The sequence below is a fragment of the Agelaius tricolor genome, unplaced genomic scaffold (assembly GCF_023055355.1).
Source record: "Agelaius tricolor isolate 1412-34295 unplaced genomic scaffold, bAgeTri1.0.p SCAF_13, whole genome shotgun sequence".
NCBI classification, from domain to species: domain Eukaryota; kingdom Metazoa; phylum Chordata; class Aves; order Passeriformes; family Icteridae; genus Agelaius; species Agelaius tricolor.
Window position 1 is genome coordinate 17,117,310 of NW_027269273.1, and position 21,221 is coordinate 17,138,530.

Sequence of the window (21,221 nt, forward strand, 5' to 3'; positions counted from 1 at the left end):
AAAATGTTAAAACCAGTCTATTGGAAACCTGTACTCCTTAGTGCTACTTCAGTGTGTGGTGTTTAGACCTGCTGAATTTTTGTACCTTTACTGCAATTTGTGGTAAGAAGTTAAGTTCTTCAAACAATGGGAAAAAATTATTAGTAAGTGATCAGGTGCTTTAGAACGCAGTGGAAAACCTGCTGATTTCCAATCACTTAATAAGTCAGCTTGTCACAATGTGACCTGTGCATCTGGTTGTTTAAATTGTCTTTGAGAGTTGCTTCATTCTAAGCAGAATTATTGCCTGAGTTTGCAGTATTTCTTTGAACCTGGGTGTTAGGATGCAGAGCTATTGTATAGGTAATTTGTATAGATAACAGGTATAGGTATACCTATTTGTGTAGGTAATATTGTATTGTATAGGTAATCAGTCTTTGATGGCTTCATCTGACATGATTGGAACCAGTTCCTATAGCAGCATTTTTCTGTACCTTCTGTTGACCTGTCCTCTCCACCCCTATCATGCTGAATCACTGGCTGCTGGAGAAAGCCTGGCCAGTTGTGCCAAGCTCTCTGTGTTATTGATACAAAGGACAGGGTGGTTTGGTTTCTCCTCCCCCATTAGGTGCAGTGCAGTTGGAAATACTTTTTTTAGACAGTGACCCCAGAAGTGCAAGATTGCAGGTTATGTCAGTCCTAAGTGGGAGTATCTGTGCAATTTGTTGAAACCGTGCTGAGATGTGACAACTGTGTCACATCCCTCTTCCCAAACAGATGCATCGCCTCTTGCATACCAAGAAACATTCACCATACTCTCTCCTATTATACAATGAATAGGTCTTTTATAATGTCTCAGGTTCTTAAGAAAAGCCACAGAGAAAATGTAGTAATATTATCTGGTGTATCTGTGTTTTGGTCCATATTTCTGCTTTCATGCCTTTTATATACTGTGTCTTTTGGGGAGAAAATTTGAATTCAGTACCTAAAGCTTGCTGTTACTTGCATTGTTTATCTTGATTTTATTTAAGTTTTATTTACTTCCTCTGTATCAGTGGAAGAGGGGGATAGAAATTCAGAGGCTGTGAGAAATTGAATTCTTTACCAGTTATAATATATGTTAGCAAAAGTGGGCAAGAGATGCTCACCCAAGAAGAAATGACCGAATTACTGTATCATCAGTAACTAATTTTTTCTAATAAGGTAGGATAATGATTAGGATGTGTCCCCCTTCATATTTTTACTTGTATATTTAGCAGTTGATGGGAAATACAGATATGTAGAGAAGTATCTGAAAGGCTGACAGATTTAATATGTCATATCAGATAGATATATACAAAATAAAAATAGCTTTAAATATGCAGTTTAGCTGTGTTTTCTAGCATATCTTTCCAAGTACAAATTTTCTCATCAAAGGTCATTGATTGCTTTTGAAGAGTATAAAAAGCTCAAATTTTCTATTACATGGCTTAGTTAAATTGCCTAAGTAATTTGTACTTACAGAGTTTCCTGTAAATTAATGGTTAGCTGTGGAACTGAAAAACTGTCTGAAGTCAGCTTTTGGCATTTGGTTCCCAAAAGGTGTCTTGTGATGAGGCTTTTGTTACTGCTATATATATTTTTTTTTTCCCAAAGAGGATGAGAAAATGTACCTGTTGTTCTGATTCACTGTTTTCTAAGGCACCCTGTCCATCTTTGAAGGATACTTAGTGTTTTACTGTCTTCTGAAACAAATCAGTTCTCTTCGTTATGTTCTGTCAAAATCTTTTGCAATGAACTGTTCTTGATACTTAAATGCTGTATCTGATTCTTTGGGTTTGCCTTTTTTTAGATGAGAATTGACTGACTGCAGTCAGCTCACCTCACCTTTCAGCCATGTGACTTTCAAACTTTAAATTTGTCAATGTATCTTTGCTCCTGAAACAGCTGTTTCACTGCCTTGTAGTAAGGCACTTTTTCCCTGATAGGGATGAAGAAGAGTTTGGAAGCTCACACTGATACAGTGGTCCTGAGCATGGCAGGGGTGAGCCTTGATTGCTTTCTTTTGAGAGCAAAGCATCAGGGTTTCCCTGACTCTCTTGTGGGTAGTTGCAGCCCAGAGCTGTTCTTGGGAGTTCCCATCCTCCCAGCATTACACTGTGCACTGTGGGTGTTGCTAGGCCTTGGGACACAATCCACGGGACCTTGTCATGCTGACCTAATGCTAAATTTGGAGATTATGTCTGTTCTTCTGGAAATGGAAAGATTCCTTTGTTTTGGATAGAAGTCATGGTACAGTCTGATTGGCAGACAGTCATTTGAGATATTAAATGGAAGCTTATTGAAACAGCTCTTTAGAGAAAGCCAAAGAAATGTAACTCAAATCCTTGAGCGAGCAGGTTCTGAAATAAAGGCTCTAATAGCTACTTTTGAACAATTACGCCCATGTAGGGAGAAAAAGAAATCATTGCAGTATTTAAATTTATAATTCAGAGTCTGGTTTTAAAAAAAGGTAAAAAGTCGACAGGCAGCATGAAGCCTGTTTTAAAAATTTTGTAAGGCATTTATGCTGCTGGCCAGATTCTAAGAGGATCCAGAGAAGCAGCAGCATGAAGAGAGTATTAAAGGGTCATATTAAAAAAAAAAAAATCAGAGTTTTGTTTTGGGGGAGAGACAATGGAATGGAACTGAATTCTGGCAAGTGAGTGTTTGGTCTTTCTTTTTTGTTTCAGGGGATGTTTAGAGGGGATGAATCTTGAAATCACAACAACAAAACCAAAAAAACCTCACCCAAAAATGGAAGCCTGTTTCAATTTCAGTAGGGCAAATTGGCAGTTGAGGGCTGGGAAGGTAAGGCCAGAGCACAAAAATCTGGCAACTGCTCACATTTGTGTTTATTGTGTAAGGAACTCTTTCCCACATGAGTCAGTTCTTATTGCTGAATGGATCAAAGAATTCTCTCATTGAAATGTAAGTGGTTTCAAGATTCATCAACGAGAAAAATGTTCCCAAAAAGTATCTCAGGATCAGGAGATATTTGTCTGGTGGCTCTAAAGGAATTCCTTGGGAGTTTTGGGTACAAAATGTTTATTTTCCATAGCCTGTGGTGTAACTCATCTTCTGAGTCTGAGAGATGGAGCATGGCTGCATTTAAAAAAAAAAGGGAATTAACTGGACAACTGTAAATCAATAAGTTTAATTTAAACAGATTCATAGCACTTATAAGAAAGAGTGGCCTAGCTATATACCCAGGAAATACAGTGTTAAAGAGGAATTGGTTCAGGTTTCATAGATGAAAATCAAGAGAAATTGTTAGAATATTTTGAAGAAGCCAGTGAGCTTGTTGATCCAGGCAAAACTATTAATCATGTTTCTTCACTGAAGTCTTTAAAGTAAGCAGAAGAGGAAATATCCTCTTCTGGATCAAAGTTAGGAGAGAAAGGATGTTAATGGGTGATAAACTCCCATGGTGGATGGAGGTTAACATCTGTCATGTGTGCTCTTTAAATGTGTTGACAGGTTCTTTAGAAAACAGAGTGAATGGCAAATAGTAACACTTATCCAGGGACTTCCAGAGATGCTTCAGTAAGCTCTTGTTAGGCTGAGTGCTTGGTAAAGAAGTTGTAGGAGATGCTGTTCAGAGAAAGAGAGAGCAGACTCTACAAAGGACAGAACAATTATTTTTTCAACATAGGAGGTAGTGAACTTGGGAAATAAATATTAGGATCTGTATGGATGATATTACAAAAATGTTAATGCAGTGGCAGTCAACTGGTCTGATAAGAATTCAGGGAGTATTAGATGACCAATTTAGAAAAAAGAGATTGCACCATCATGCCATTATATGTATATTGTGTTATATGTGCCTCTTGAACAACAACATGTAATTTTGTTCCATTTTTCTGGTTTTCTTTATCCAAAGATATGTTCAGAGGCAGAGAGTGGCATTTGGGCGAGGTGGAGTGACAAAGTTGACAAGTCTCTGACTTGGAAAAGGAGTGGTTGAATAGAGGATAGAGTTAGATATTTCTTATCTTATGAATGATATTTAATGGAAAAGTTGAATGGGAAGCTACTGTAATTCTTGTCACCCTGTGAAAAGGAGGAATGCAGTACCAAACAATAGAAGATGTGAAATACCTTTTTGTGTAACATGTAGTTTAGATTGTTGAATTAGTAGTAAAAAGGTGCAGTGGAGGCAAAAGCTATGAAAATGTCTCTTCAGAATTTGGACAAAATAGTGGAAACAGTTCTAGCAGTGGTCATAAACATGGTGGTCTGGATGAAACTTTAGAGAAAATCCATAAACTACCTTGTTTCAAAAACAGAGTAGGGAGAGGGAAAGATCTATGCATCCGTCATTCCCAGAAGTGCATTTAAGCACTATGTAATCTTTAATATATATATTACACAGTGTGGCCATTTTAAGGGCAGGAGTATCTTTAAATACTTTTCAAATAAATAATTGTATTTTTCCTGTGAGGAACTTCTAAAAACATCAACCAAGTTAATTGAAAAACTACACAGTATAAAAGATGAAAGAATGTACCATGGCATACAAGATATATCCACACTTTCATTTGAGATTTAAAATTCTATGAAACTTTTGAGACTACAAGTACATGATAAGTGAGGATGAAATAAATAGTACCTTTAGTGCTGTTGTAGGGTTTCAAGGTTTACAGTGCCATTTTTTCTTGCTTTTAACATGCTGGTTAACATAGCAGGAACCTTGCATTCGAAGAAACTTTGGGATAGTTTTGGTAATTTGCAAGAAATTGACTTTGATGTATTTATGCTTTCTTGCTTGAGGTGAATAGGGTAACTTGTGCGTTTTGTCAGCTTTTGATTGTAGCTTTCTGATTCCAATGGATGTGGCTATGTATTTGTGCTTATCTCGTATTTTCAAAGTTGCTGGTCCACAGACCATCTGTGATGCCTTTATGCTGTTTCTTTTCAAATCTGTTCTGCCAGTGCAGAAGAATATTTGGATATATTCTGTCCTCATAGCAGTTATGGATGCTGCATCTTTTCCTTCTGTAGAGATGCTGGCAGAGGTGTGAAAACTCCAGGGACAAATTGAAAGAGTAAATATGTAAATAGATGTTAGGCTTTGTGATTCTTCTGAGTGACAATACATAGACAGCAATGCATTCATAAAACCAAAAGACCACAAAAGGTGGCTAAATGACAGAAAAACCACAGACCATTTTGCTATCATGGTAATAAACTTGCTGAGAAAATGAAGGATGCTGGCCTTCCTTTTCACAGAGCACCATGCTTGTATGCTACATGATACACTTGGTGGAGACAAACATTATATAGACTGTTTCATGTATACCTATCACCAAAGCAACAAATTCTTTGCAAGCAGAATATCTGTGTTTAGTAACCTTAGTAATGTGAGGTGAGACAGACTTCATCAATAAAATCAAAAACATTTTTGAAACAGAAAATGCAGTCTGGGATATTGAGCAGGTTTAACAGCCAAAATTAAATTCATGAAACATGTCATGGGCTTCTGATGATAGAGGAAGAATGGTTACTTTTCTTTCGCTGTGAGGGAAAAAATTTTTTAAAGTTTTACAGTCATAAGAACAGAAACAATTTTGCTTGTGAAAGTAGAGTACCTTCTACGGTTGATCCCTGATGCTATTTCTTACATTAGTCTAGGGACTTTGATCTCATTTTGTTTCTTGAGCCTGTTCCAACAGGGTGTCTCTTGATACAAGCCAGATTTATCTGAGGTTATTACAATGGGCACAGGTATCAGTGTGCTTTAAATTTACAGTATCTACATGTAAAATTTGATTAGCAGCTACTGTTGTATTTAGTTACTAGGCAGTGTGAGATCTGCTTTGGGTCTGGAGGTGGCGTGTTTGTGTGAGTTGCCGTATTGCGCCTCTCAGCAGGGATTATTATATTGGGTAAAGTGCCACACTAATGTTGTTTTTCTCCTTTGAACTTCTTACTATGTCGTGGGAATTCATCCTTCAGATTGCTGCTAATCTTTGAATCTCCACAGCATGCTTTATTGTAAGGTATCCATGTACCCAGAGGCTTGTAGAAAGTCAGTGTAGAATTAAGTTTTGAGGTTTTGCTTTCTATATCTCTTATTGATACTGCAGTACAAAGGAAAGGTGATTTTTTTCCTCTTTGTTAATGCATATTCAATTAGCAATAAAAAGTCATCAAAATATTTTCATTAACAACTCCCAAAAGCTATTTACTGTTTTTTCCTCAGCTCTATTTTTTACACTGTTTGATCAGTATATTAAAATTGTATCATTTGTATGTATTTTTAAAGTGAAATTGATGAATTGTGACTAGTAAGCAATGGTTTGTTTTAGAAGGTCTTGTCTGTGGTTGTAAATCATTATGTGCTACATTTGTTATTAACATCTATACTTCTACTAATAAGATATTGCAGTGTGTATTAGATATTCATCTCTAGATACTTTTCTATTGTTTAGCTTGGCTGGGAATGGAAGAAGAGAATCCTTTAATGCCCAACACCACGTTATTTCCTTAGGGTAACTCCTCTTAATTACCATTCTGTTTCAGTCCCGAGAGCGCAGGTTGTGCACAAAGACTTTGAAACATGGATTATATTCATGTCTTGGAACACATCATGCTGCAATTCTTTTTCCTCAGGCTATAACATTCTATGACTACTTCATCAAAGCTTTAATTAAACCAATTAGTTTGCAGAAATTGTCTACATGCTTCAAAAATCCTCATCCTTAACCTATTAAAAGCAGTTGTAATATTTTTCAAAGGTATGCACTCTAATACGGTGTTAACTTTTGCTGGAACAAAACTCAAAGTATTAAATGGAAAAAAACAATTTTTCTAAAATGTATTACTTTTTATTTACTGGGTGATGCAGATCATGGCTAAAATCTTTACCATATTTTATTCTGTCTTCTCTGAAATTATTTTTAAGAAATCCTTCTTGAGCAATGGGAAAATACATGTATTATGTGAAAAGGATTTTGTTAAACTCTGAGGAACTAGTTTTAAGACTTCATTTTTTCATGAGGCAAATATAACTTCAGAGATCCTTAATTACTTCTCATACCATAGTTGTGGGTTTTGAGCATTATGGATAACAAACCCCCGAATACACAGTTTTAAATCTGAGTCTTCATAAGTATATTAATTCAAATAATTTGAGACAGATCTTGACACTGGAGTAAAAACAGCTGGGTTTTAAGCCTCCTAGAGAATATAATTCAATAGACAAACTCAAAGCTTTATTTTGTTAGTAGATACAAGAACTTTATTAAGAGAAGAAAATTTAATTTACCATGAACTTAAAACCCCTGAAATATCTGAACTGCCATAAGGAAGAGGTCTTCTTGAATTCTGCAGCCACTGGTAGTTGTAGTAAGTTAGTCATGATTTACATTTAAGAGAATGAAGAATGGGTGGTCACCTCAACAGACCATTCTCTGCCACACCCTGCATCTACCAAAGAAAGCTTCCAAAAAGAACAAAACAGTCATCTTCACCTTGGTAGATCTGAATAATACTAGGATTAATGGAGCACAGCTTTTAAAAAACTGTGTCTTGGAGGTCACTGACTTTGGTTGTGGGATGGTGTGTGAGATCTCTAATGCTTTTGAAGGAATTAAAGCAGGAGAAATCTTCTTTTTGAGTTGTCTGGTCTCTCCTGAAAAGATAAGCTCAACTTTGAATTGCTGAAGGCAGTTGTGGGCCCACAAATAATGTATTAAAAAAAGTGAGGCAAGAAAGAGCCTAAAATTGATTCATGTACAGACTGATAAAAACTTCCAAATAATGTAAAAGATAACATTAAGAGAATCTGAAGGTTAGAAAATAAGTTCAGAAAAGCAGTTAATATTTGAACTGGTCATAATTAAGTGCTTTTAAAAATTAGATGAATTTGTTTTGTCAGAATAATTAATTTCTCTTCTCAGAGCCGGATTTATGTTTTTAAATAATTGTGCGTGGAATAGAAGTGATTGTCTTTTGATATCTTAAATAAGTTAAGTTTATTAACATTTGGACTACATGGAATTTTAGCATTTCTGAGTGAAACTTGAATTGCTGATAGAGGAGGCTGAAGGAAAGGCATAAAATTTTCTTTTCATTAATCGAATGCTTTATGTCCGCAGAAAAGTGGTGAATTTGTTCTACAATATGTAGGGGCACATTTTGCAGATTTTTGCTACATAGAAACTTTTATAAGAGGAATAGTAGACATATCTGCAGTTTATCTTCCAGAAAAATTTATTTCAGTGAATATATATATGATTTGTGCTTCAGGTGTTTTATTTTTACTCCTCCATAAAACAGAAGGGTAGCAATGTGTAACTAGTAATCTACAAATTGATTTAAATGAAGTCAGGGAATGTTTCAGTATCTGAGCATTGATTTTTTGAATGTAATGTTTAACTTCAGAGAGTACGAAAATAAATATGAATACTCTGTCTACAAGTGTATTTATGCCACTAGTTCTTATTTCTGAATAGATGTATTCCTCCTATTTTCCTCTTTAACACAGAGTATTTAAATGGTGAGAAACAGAATGGTTTTGCTTCTGTTGTAGTTAATTCTTTCAACAGTAGAATGCTTGAGGAGAGGACAGGGTCAGATTAGTTTTATTTCCTGTAACATCCTGAGTGCCATGACATTGCTTAGTGGCATTTTGAAGTGTTGTCTTTTTCCATGGCTCACATCCATATTCAGTTACTTGTGCAGTAACTGAACTGCTGCAGATTGCCAGATGTGCTGTCTGGGCAGTTGCTGAGTCTGCTTTGGTACCCCAACCACTGCTTACTGACTCCTTTTATTTCTAGTCTTTTGAACAGTATTGGATCCTTTTCTTGCTAGCTTTGCATTTGTTTTGGTAGTTCTTTTTGTTTGTTTGAGGTTTTTTGGTGGGTTTTTTCACCTGAGGCTTTGATGATGGGATAATTTTTAATGTTGAAAGTCTGAGTAGCTATTAAATGGATAATGCTGCATCACCAGTACTTCATGAGTCCTTCAGGGAATGGTGGTGTAATGGAGAGAGATCATTTCCCTTTGCAAAGTCAGTTTTGACTCTTCCAGATATTGTACATATTACTATGCCTTCTAACTCTGTTTTATAGTTTCTACAACCTTGCCTAATAGAGATGTTTATTTTTTTAAATACAAACACAGCACTACTCTTTCCAAATTTTAATGATGTCGTAAAATTCCTTGGTGAAAAGACAAGTTTGCTACTTGGGCTAGCAGCTATTCCATGATGGATCCCCATTCCTAGATGGAATCAATATTTCAAATTGAGTGTCATGACTACTGTTTCTTCTTTTTAAATTTTAGCTGTCCCTTTTCCACCAACGCATCGCTTGACATCTGAAGAAGTGTTTGACACAGATGGAAGACCAAGGGTTGACATTTTGAAGAACCACTTGATAAAGGAAGGTCGAGTGGATGAAGAAATTGCACTTAGAATCATCAATGAGGGTGCTGCAATATTACGGAGGGAAAAAACTATGATAGAAGTTGAAGCTCCAATTACAGGTAATATTTCTAGGTAATTTCATACATAATTAAATTTGAAAAAGCCAGATATTTTCAGTAATAGAATTTGTCTTCAAATTGCTGAACGAAAATTTCTCTGTTAGTCCTTCTGAATTATCCCTCACAACTGCATTTGCTCAATAAATGAAGGCATTAAACCTATCGAAAAACTAGTAGGATTGGTAGTAAAATTGGGAAAAAAGAAGGAAGTAGTTAAATGCTGTTGAAATATGAATTTCTAATTCCTTCAATATTATAAGTAGGAATAAAGGCATCTACCTGAACTCAGGATAATTCTGAAATCTAAATATGTGAAGAGAAGCTCATGATTGTGGTTTGAAACAGATACTGTGAACTGGGATTCTTAGTGAAAAATTCACCTTTATATTGCTCTGTAAGTGAGACTGGTGACTGCGTGTAAAACCATGTTCTTGTGAGAGCAGTAGTACTGATATTGTTTTAGCATCTTTGACACAAGGGCCAGAGCCACTGGGATACAAAACTGACTTTTAGGGTTTTCTTGAGTATTTTCATAGTTGGAACAGTTCTGTTTCTGTTTGACCTGGTGAAAGGTGGAATTGGTGTAGTTTAATACTTTTATTTATAAACAGTCTAGACTCATAGAATGTAGCTATGTTGCATGTCTGTTATTCATGATAATGAACGTAGATTTGCTTTTTATGTTCAAATCACATTTTCTTTAATCTGAACATGTTTTCTTCTAAATGGACTTATATAAATTAAAATAGTGTCTGCGAGCTTCTTTTAGGGCATCAGTTTGTTATTTCTTAGTATTGGGTAAATGAAAACTTTACATATTATTGCTGACATTTTGAAAAAAATGAATGATTGAAATGGTGGAAACTATTAAGTGGCTGACTGAGCTTGGAGTCCTTTGCAGTTCCAGATAAACTCAGAATTAAAGTTTGTTTAGCATTCTTGTATTTCTGTATATACAGGTAATTGGTCTATTGGCAATTTAAAAAGGAGGGAAGTTCTTTCGGTGTTTGAGTAGAAATCTTAAGAAAAGAGACCAAAATGAGTGCACATTCTATTTAGTCTCATATTTTATAGATTGTGATGACAAATGGTCTGCTCTAAGTGAATAACAACCTTTATATAGTGGTGTGCCATATCCAGTATTTCTTTCCTAAATTAGGACAACTTTTTTCCCCAGAGATTTTACTGATAAACTCTTAAAAGTCAGGACATGCTGTTTGTCAGTTGATCGGTGACATTGTGCATCAAGGAAAGGCGTAATCTCTCAAATTCCTGTTGTTACCATTGACACCTTATGCAGAAGTGAGAAGGCAGCTCCTGACTTCCATTGAACTGGGAACTCCTGTGGGAAAGAGGAGACAGGAGCAGTTGTCTCTTCCATGCATTTTTAATTACTTTTTAAAGTTGTGAGATGACCTGGTTTTGCTGTATGCTCCCTAAAGACTTCCCATCTGCTGCTATCTTTGGCACTTCTGCCTTTGGTTGCTGACCACTGGCCTTGTCCCTTCTCATATTCTAAAAACACAGGAAAAATCCACTGTTGAAATAATGCACATGATTATTTGAAGGAGAAAAGTAACTCAGCAAGGAGAAGATATGATTTTAATAAGAAGTGTGTTAGTCTGAAACAGAAACAAAAGTACACTCCCTGGTTTTTTTCAAGTTCACATGAACTCAGCAAATTGTTGTGAAGCAGCAGGCATTTTCAAATACACATGCCAAGGAGAATTTGCAAAGATACCTAAGGAGCTGGGGAGGACATTAAAGAGGTGCTGACAGCTTTCAAGGCCTCAATCACAGTGCATTAAATGTGTTGGAAGAATACCCCCCAGTCTCCTGGACTCAGAGCTATATCATCAGTATTGTCACAGGTAATGAAGACAGCATCTTAATGAAAAGCAAAGGGGCAACCTTCAAAAATTTCTGTTATTCTGCTTTATACCTGTCTTTCTTCTTAATTAGAAGTAGTTTGTGGATGTTAACTATAATTGGTACCTTTTCCTTTAGATTTTTTTAAATTAATTTGAACAAAATTTTTGCTTGCAGTGTGTGGTGATATTCATGGCCAGTTCTTTGATCTAATGAAGCTGTTTGAAGTGGGAGGATCACCTGCTAACACAAGATACCTCTTCCTCGGTGACTATGTAGACAGAGGTTATTTTAGTATAGAGGTAACTGAATATATTAATCTGTTCTGTCCTGATTTTTTTATAAGCACACTTTCACTTAGGTTTTCAAATGCAGTTTTAGGTCTGCTTTAACATTTGAATGCATTCTTCCTTGCTGTGCCTTCTCCTGTGCTAAAGGCCTGTTGACAGGAGGATGTTGACCAGTCGTTTGGACTGTCCCATTGAAATCGCCACTTACTCATTTTTTCTCCTCTTTCTTTAGCTGGTTTTCTAAAAGTTGAATTCTGTTACATTATTATATGTACTGCTGCTTGTCTGGTAATATGTTTGTATGTTTGTGGACAACAGGTGAGTCATGACTGCAAGGTCTTTCAATTATTTATAATATTATTATCTGTTTGTTTTTATAAAAGAAACTAATTTTATTTAGATAATCAAATGGTTTTTAATAATTATTAATATTTTTCTTTACAAAAATTCTTAGAGCAAATACAGATATTCCCTAAGGATGACCTGTGTTTCTGCCATCAATTTTTCAGTTACTTTGAATTCAAACAATTTTTTTATTTTCAGCATGTTCCTTAATTGTGCTGCGTTTTAAAGATATTCACATATTCACATCGATTAGTTTCAGAGCATGGTTTTTAAGTTAAGTGTTCTTCTGTAACCAGCCTGGGAAGTGCCTCAGCTTGGGATCTCTTCATAGATACTGAATCTAATGGAATAGCATGCCATTTGAAACAGTGTCTTGCAAGTCCCAGTGTAGTTCTTTTGTTTCTGTATTAAAATGTTGCAGTTCTGATAATGTGTGGGTATGTGCTGTGAAAGGCATGCACAATGCATTTTGGGGTTGTTAGAGATGGTAGACCAACAGGACATGCATCAATTGCCTCAAAGTCATCTTTAAGGAAAAATTTCAATAGATATTCCCTATTTGTTAATTTGATCTTTGCTTGTTTTTGATGATTACAAATAATGTAATTGTCCTTGAAAAAGGCATTTACATAACAACTCTATATGTTAATATATCAAAATCTGGTATGAAAGCTTTTCAACCACTACACTTAAAAAAATTTCTGAACAAAGGTTAGTTTTACATTTTCTTACTAAGAAGATAAAAATTCAGTAATTACTTTAACTAAACTTCACAATAAAAGTCTTTGATGTGTTTATCAATGTTTGCAGTGGTTTTTTTAAGTGTCCATTTGTTTTCTTTCTTCCCTTTTCATGTATTCTGCTATTCTGTGTAAAATAACTTTGAGTAATGGTAGCTTCAGGGTACTGGAATTTGTTAAGAACAATGATAATAAGAGTTTGTAGGTGACTTCAGTGAAGTCCAAAACTTGTGGGGTTTTGAGTTTTCTGTGCTCAGTCAAAAATAAAATAATTAGATCTGAAATTTGTGAAATACATTTTGGGCATTCAGGACTGCTGGATGGTAACAGGCTCTTTTTGAGCTTTTGCTGCTCTTCTTGCAGTAATAATGATAGATAGAAAATTACTATAATTCTTTGACTTTGCTGTTTGTACACTGAAAAAGCAGTCAGCTTCCCCAGTGTTTGGGGAGAGGATGATTTACTCTGTCCATTTGTAGTTTAAAAATGATGTCCAAATGATGTATCTAACCTTAAGGGAAATTATTTTGTCAGGGGTTTTTTCCCGGTCTCTGTTAATAAATGTCTGCTTTTCTTCCTATGCCAGTGTTTAGAATCATATATTATACCAGATTTTAGGCAGAAACACATACAGTGTTTGTCTAGATGAAAATATTCTACAGTTTAATTCTGCTGAGTTTATTTTAGTATTGAATATCCAGCAAATATAAATTTTTTTTCCAGTATTCTATGTGGCTGTTATTAGGAAAAGTAATAAGCAATTTGGATAACTCATGTCCAGAACTGGATTCGGGGAAGTAGTGCTGTTTTAAAATGGCACATTAAGCAGTACCTGCTTTTTGAAACTGTTAACACCCTTATTCAGTATTTCTCAGCAATAATTTTTAAAGTTCATTTAAACTAGTGTATTTTACTGGTTATCCTGTTTTCTCAACAGTGCGTGCTGTACTTATGGGTCCTGAAAATTCTTTACCCAAGCACATTGTTTCTTTTGAGAGGCAACCATGAATGCAGACACCTAACAGAGTATTTTACCTTTAAGCAAGAATGTAAGTACTGTCTAAGAATGTAAAATTAGCTCCTTGCAACCTGCTGATCTATAGTCTGTCATTGTGCTTGAAAAATTAGTTTAATTAAGGCCTTGCAAACATCTGGAGGCACCACTGACTTCTGCAGAATTGCTTGCAGTTCAGTGTGGCCTTAGAGAGAGTGCAAGAAGAGAGCTAGCCGTAAATATACATTATGGAGTAAATTTTGATGTAACAATCTTGATTTTAAAGTCCTTAAGAGGAAGATAATTTTGCAGTAGTCAGGAGTGCAGAGTAACTTGCTGAGAAGTGATGTGAAGCTAGCAAAAAGTCCCTACTGCGGGATAATTTTTCCAGTTGGAGGATGGATTTCAGCTATACTAGTAAGATAACTCTTTGGTGATACAAGCTGCCTCTCCATTTGAAGGCTTGTGTAAGTATTGATCCTGTGATAAATGGATCATTTGGCCTGGTGAAACCCTCTTTGATGTAGGTAAAAATTATATAATCTATAATCAGTTCTTAGCTTTTCACTGTGAATGAGAATTCACAAATTTCTTAGTAGTGTTTTATACTGAAGTATGCTGTATAATTGTATAAAAATATTAAATATTTCAGTGATTTTATAAAAACCAAAAATTTTAAAATTGATTTTAAAAACAATAGTTTCTTCACACTTGAGATAACAGAAGAAGTGAAAACAGTTTATAGTTCTGGAAGAAAATATGTCTTAGAAACATGCTTGCTATTTAGGTGTTTGGAAATGCTAATTTAAACCCCAAAATACTCATTGTTTCACCTTTTTTAAGGATTCACTTTGATATATATTTGATATATATATTTGATATATATATTCTTATAACCATGATCCACTAGAGTACTTCATCCATATACTATAGATTTTTTAATGATTTCTATTTTCTTTCTTGCAGGTAAAATAAAGTACTCTGAAAGAGTCTATGATGCTTGTATGGAAGCTTTTGATTGTCTCCCTCTTGCTGCTCTCTTAAATCAACAGTTTCTTTGTGTTCATGGTGGACTTTCACCAGAAATTAATACACTAGATGACATTAGGAGAGTGAGTATTTTGTGCATTTGTAAATAAGTGAAAATAGAGATATTTATATGATGCTCTACAAAGTCATCTTTATGAAGTTGTCAGTATGCTTTCCGTTCTTGTCTCTTGTTGAAGTGTAAATCAGGGCTGAAATGTAGGCTAAGCAGTATCATAATTAAAATCTCATGGATTATCTAGTGCATTTTCAATTAGTAGACTTCATTGGGACAGCTAGGACTGTTACAAAACACACACAAAGAAGAAACCTCAAAATCCCCACATAGTTTTTTGAGACAGGTAGGACATGTGAAGAGTTTCATATCCATTCCAAATAATACATTGTATTTCTTTCTAGATAAGAGCTAGTGTTCTCATGGCTTCCAGGAGAAAACTTGTTGAAATTAATTGTAGTCTTAAAATTGTTTCCTATGTCTACCATCATGTTTCAGTTATTCTCAAATTTCTTTGAAAATTTTTTTACTGTCTCAAATATGTGGATTTTAGTTTTGACAAAGTGAGATATTGCAGTATTTAATAGAAATTCAGATTGCTATTTAAAATGGCAAAATTGGTAGGCATTTGAGTAACAGTTGAGGAGTACTTCTCACTGTGATGAATGTGCTGAGTATATTAATAAGAAGAATTTAAAAGATTTTTTTAAAATATTACACAATGGAAACACTAAATCATGGTGTGCAATTTAAAGGGCAGAAGATTGTGATAACATGAGGTATCTGTTTCTAATAATGTGGCTTCTACTTGCATGGGTAGCTTGTCAGGTGGAGATTGTATCAGATGGGAATTTTCAATCAAAATGAAATTTACCATTGCCTTCATTTTTGCATACTCATTTTAAGCTTCTTTAAGTTAACTTAGCTCACATCTTGACTGCTGCACTTGGAACTCAAAACCATTCCTGTTATGATTAGGAACAACTAACATGCAAATGATTTCAGCTTAAAATATGTGTAGGTGGTTCTAAGAAAGCCTTGGGATTATAGGTAAGGATGGAAGAAAAAACGTGGTTTATCCACATATGGAAGAAGGTACATGGGGGCCTATTTGTAAAAGGATCTAAATGTCAGAGAGAAAGTAAAAGCATGCTCCTAAATTGCTTTTATAGTATATAGAAGTATGTATTGCAGCCTATTTTGTCTTTTTATCTTCATTAATTACATTTCTCATTTTCTTAGCATTTTCTCCTTTATTTGTGCTTTGTTTTTCTTTTTTACCTCTCCCTTTTCTCAAATTTATAGGCCATCGAGTTGAATCTCATTTTTTAATTCACTATATTTATTAATTAGGGATTTTTTGTAGTGATTGGACCATTTCAGAGCCTCAAATGTCAGTTTATTTTGCTTACAGATATTACACTGCCAAGCAGAGTGATGTGAGAGGAGAAGAAAATGGCAGAAACAGAGAGGAAGTGTATTTACTCAATCAGTGGTGTAAGTGGGAAAATGTACTGAGGCACATTGCATTGTCAGAGCAAATACTGACGTGTACAGAAATCCAAATGCATTGTGCAGAGAAAGGGCAGTAAGAAAGCAAAGAGACTTAACAGTGCCATTCTCACAAAGCCTTAACTCTTCTCACGATACAGATGGAGAGAAGCATGGTCAAGGCTTTCTGGAAAGTAATATAGAAAACATACTCTGGTAAAACATTTTGGAAAGCCACTCTCATAACAGGACTGTGATTCATTTTTCTGCTAGTCTCAGTCTTGTAGCTGATCAGGTTTCACAGTATCAAGTAAATGTAACTAAAAGGTAGTTCTCTTGTCTTGGCCTGTATTTTCAGATGTGCTTCTGTAATGTTCAAGGCTACATTAGGCTGAAATGTTTATATGCATATATGAAAATCTGCATTGTATTTTCTTCTGGTGAAAAACACATTTATAAATGTAAGGCAGTGTTAATAGAACTGTTCCTTGGGCCTTCTTCGTTTTTAAAGAATCGTGTGGTAACCTGAAAAAGGTGCTAGTCATGGATGGGCAGTGGCTTCAGTAGCTGCATTAGAGCTTGGCATGCACTGATATTTTAAATGTATTTAAATTAAATGGGTGATGTGAAATGCTCACTTTATATCTAGGAAAAAATCGTATACTTGGGGTACAAGTGTGGTGTGTGAAGTTACTTCTGTAAGCAATCAAGACAATTGTATATTTCAGGCCTTCTGGTTTATTAGCAGAAGTTCTTACTAAGGAGAGGTCTCAGCTGCAAGGACATAATTATCTGGCATAAAAGGGAAATCACAGCTCTATAAATAGTGCAGGAATCACCTAAGAACTAAAGAAAAATTCTATGCCAGGTGCAGTTTCTTCTGGATGAAGTCTTTAATCAGTATTGATATGTAGGAAGGTGAATAAACTACACAATTTAAACTATTATTTTTGCTGTCATAAATTTACTTTACTGCTTTCATACTAGGCATGACATTGAATCCTAACCAGAAGGGTTATTCTAGGTGCTTCGTGTTTCTGCCAAAATGGAAGTTTGTCAAACTTGTGGTAATCTGATATTTATTTTCTGAATATCAATTCCATTAATGTTGTGGTTGTCTTGGTAAAGAGTGTCTCTTTCAGACACATGTCCATCAACTTAGAGATGATGTTTAGTTGATTTCATTTACACTGCCAAGACTTCTACTGAAACAAAATGCCAGGAATTGTCATTTTCAAACCTAGCATTTTAGAAAGAAGGAAGTATCCAGGTAAGATTATGGGGAGTCTAAAAAAGAGAGACAAAATTTTTTTTCCCTCATTTACAGCAGATGCTCACTCTTTGTTTAGCTTTTGGTGATACTAAGACTTGATCAAATTGCCTTGAAATATATGACAGCACAAATGGGAATCTGTAATACCTTGCTTCTTTTCTGTGCCCTGCTGAAATATCCTTTTGTTCAGTAATATGTAAGAGGGCTTCCACTTTTCACTGGCCTTCACATTGTTCTTTAGGCTTTATTAGGTGATAGTTCTCAAGAAAATTAGGACAGATTAATTAAAACTGGTGTCTGTGTGTGAAATTTCTGTGAAGGTCTTTTGTCTCAAAAGCAAAATTGTTTTAATTTGCTGGACCTTAATCTGCCTCTCAGGTTTTGGTGCTTCTGAATGGAAACATCTATGTGGAGGAATAATGCATGTCACGTTAGTTGTCCTGACTGCATAGTACCTTGAAAATAATATAGATTTAAATGTTTCACAGTATATAAAAAATACACTACCTAGTTCAGTTTCAACACCAGGTGTATTGATTCTTATTCTGGAAAATTGTCTTTCTCATTTACCTTAATCATATTTAGAAAAATGTTAAGCCAGTTTGTACTGAGATTCTGTTTTGCTATAGTCAAAGCACATTCAGAAATAGTTAAATCAGTAACAGATGTTTTGAATTTACTCGTATCCTTTAACTTACTTGCTGTGCCAATAGTAGAGAAGCCCCTTAAATTGATTATTCTGATTTGATACATGTAGTCTGGGTTGAGTAGCTTGAAGGGACATTTCCTTAAATTTTGGGCTATCCTGAGAACTGTGCCAGTTAGTAGATTTTCTAGTGAAGAAGAAACTGATTTGGTGTGTATGTAAGTAAGTATATGTACTGTATGTATAAGTGTATGTAAGTATATTTATTTTTTACAAACTCACCTTACTTCAGGAAATAGCTGCATTATTGTTTCAATGCTATGAGAAATTGTTTTGGGAGAGAGGTGTGTTAATTGCAGGCAGCCAGAACTTTTTATCTATAATGTCTCTATTGATTTGGCCAAAGTCATAAGGAAAATCCCTGAAGACTAAAGAAAAATTCTTAGAAATATTTTCTAGACTTTCGGCCTTCTGTATTGCAGGAAACATCACTCAGCAAACAGTTGAAACTTCCTTGTGTGAATGCCTCTGTTAGCTTCTGGACCCATATTTATTGCTGGAAGTTTAGAAACTTGATGGTTTAATCTACAGAAATTCAGGTACTTGCAGAAGTTGATGGACTGACTTCTTCAATCTGGAAGAAATACTCCATACCAGGTTTATCATCCAGTGTGGGAAATGTTAAACCACAGGATTTTAATATTGAATAAATTCCAACAACGACTTCAGTTAATACCTGCCTTACCATTATCTGGCAGGAATTTGTAAAGATCTGGACCTCTCCACTTATGTTACAGGTGGCAGCCTCGGGAGCTCTGATTTTCCAGGGCATGAGAGAGCTTGGCACTACTGCTGGTTCCATATTTGAATGGATTCCTATGGACCGTTAGAGTCAAATTCACCAGGTGCTCACCAAACCTCCCTTCGAGCCTGTCATGAAGAGTTAAGTGTTCTCTAGTACCATCAAAGTCATCTTCTTTGGTATGGGAAGTGAAGTGAGATAAATGCACTGTCCATCAAAGAACCGTTCCTACATTTCTTGGATAAAATCATCTTGTGAACAAACTCCAGCTACATAAAGACCAAATAAACTTTACATTGAACCTGGGATATCAACTTTCATTTCTGGGACATCAGAGATTGATTGCCTATAACTTAATTAAGCAGGGCATTTTCCTTTTACATTAACAAATGCACTTTGCTCCTTAACTTCTGCCCCTTTTGACTGCGGTTACTAGGAAATTTGCAGGCTGCTAAAATAGGTGTTTCAAGTTTAAATCAATAAGGAAGCAGCAAGAGAGAAACCAAGAGAAAATCCGCCAAAATTCTATGGCCCGTTACATCAGGGATAGAGCTGAAAAATAAAGCTTGTATGAAAAAGCCTTAGCCAGCTGGGCCAGTTGCATCTTCATTACATTGTTAAATGATCCATTATGGAGATGGGTGTTTCAGGGTGGTTTTTTTTTTTTCCTTTTTTTGGTTTGGATTTTTAGGGTCTTTTCGTAATATATATTTAGTCTCTTCTAGTTGGTGCTACTTATTCATGCTTTTCTTTTATAATTCCTGTTTTCTGTACTGTTTCTCTTTTCTAATTCCTGGTAGTATCTCCAGATTGGTAGATGTGGCATGTGCATGAAAAAGGACCATTTTGTTCCTTGTCTGTATCTTGACCTTGTATTACACATATCCATCAGTCTGGAAGTTATCTCCCTTCTTTTTACAACTAATAAATCTTATTGCTCTTAACAGGTTTGGTTCTTTTGGCATGCCTGTGCCTTATTTCATGAGGAGGAGAGGAAAAACTATACAGAAACTACTTCTCTTTGATATGGTTGGGATTTATTCTAAAAATGTTTGGTATTGATGGATATGTAGGTTAACAAATGTGTAAAATTTAATAATTTAATATTTAAAGAGTATTTGTGCTTCTGCCTTTTTTTTCTAAACAGTTAGATAGATTCAAAGAGCCTCCAGCTTTTGGACCAATGTGTGACTTATTGTGGTCAGATCCTTCTGAAGATTTTGGAAATGAAAATTCGCCAGAGCATTTCAGTCATAACACAGTCAGAGGATGCTCCTACTTTTATAGGTGAGAGTATGCTGTGATCTAGTTGGGTGTTTTAGTACTGACTCTTCCTGAATATTTTAAGAGGATATCTTTTACTCATAATTGTTTTCATTTCACAGCTATCCAGCAGTTTGTGAATTTTTGCAAAATAATAATTTGTTGTCAATCATTAGAGCACATGAAGCACAAGATGCAGGGTGAGTACTTTGTATCTTTCAAGGAAATAGTCGCAATGTAAAATAAAAATTAATTGCTTATTTGCTGTAAGATGTAATGTAATTTGTTTGGTTTTACAGTTATAGAATGTACAGGAAAAGTCAAACTACAGGGTTCCCATCTTTAATAACAATTTTTTCAGCACCTAATTACCTGGATGTCTACAATAATAAAGGTAAGAACTTGTTATTAGTAATTGTATGTTATAATAAAATAAAATTGTCTAAGTAGATAATCTAATATCAACTGTTTTTTCCAATTAAGAAACTAAAGGACAAAAAAAAAAATCTTTTACTGAAAGTTATAAAGAAGAGCCATAAATGACAACCTCCTGTAAGAGGAGTACCTTGAAGCATAAGTGTGGTCAGAGGTTTCCTTTGTGAAAGTTGTTGCTATTTAGTACTTGTGATTAAATCTGCTGGTGTTATCCAATCAGGCAAGGTTTCCCTGTGCTATGAGTATTCACTGCTCTCATTGTTTTTAGTGGGCAAGGAAGGTGGTTTGCATTGTGGATTGTAGCATCTGAGCATCTTAATTGTGATTGTAATTCCCATAATGGCCATATATGGGAAATCAAAGAAGAGCAAGTAGTGATCAAAATACTGATCACCATTGGAAATATTAAGATGGAAGTATAGAACAAGAAATCCATTTTTGTCCATCCTCTGCTAAGATGGAGTTGAACAGGGGAAGTGTGTTTAATAGTGTGGAGAAAGATTTGCAAGTCAGAATTACAGAGAAGAGCTTAGCTGTGA

At 35.1% G+C, this 21,221-nt stretch overlaps 1 protein-coding gene across 6 annotated transcripts in view; it reads left to right on the forward strand.

Annotated features, from left to right (window-relative positions):
• Positions 1–21,221, forward strand: part of PPP3CB (protein phosphatase 3 catalytic subunit beta) — a 46,004-nt gene that overhangs the window by 1,488 nt on the left and 23,295 nt on the right. For all 6 annotated transcript variants that reach the window (XR_011681058.1, XM_071438920.1, XM_071438921.1 and 3 more), the window contains exons 2-8: positions 9,292–9,492; positions 11,539–11,663; positions 13,674–13,785; positions 14,697–14,842; positions 20,132–20,271; positions 20,370–20,447; positions 20,547–20,641. Coding sequence is in view for 5 of the 6 variants with exons in the window: in XM_071438920.1 (XP_071295021.1) it covers positions 9,292–9,492; positions 11,539–11,663; positions 13,674–13,785; positions 14,697–14,842; positions 20,132–20,271; positions 20,370–20,447; positions 20,547–20,641 (897 nt within the window). In the remaining variant the exon portion in view is untranslated. The remainder of the gene's footprint in view (positions 1–9,291; positions 9,493–11,538; positions 11,664–13,673; positions 13,786–14,696; positions 14,843–20,131; positions 20,272–20,369; positions 20,448–20,546; positions 20,642–21,221) is intronic.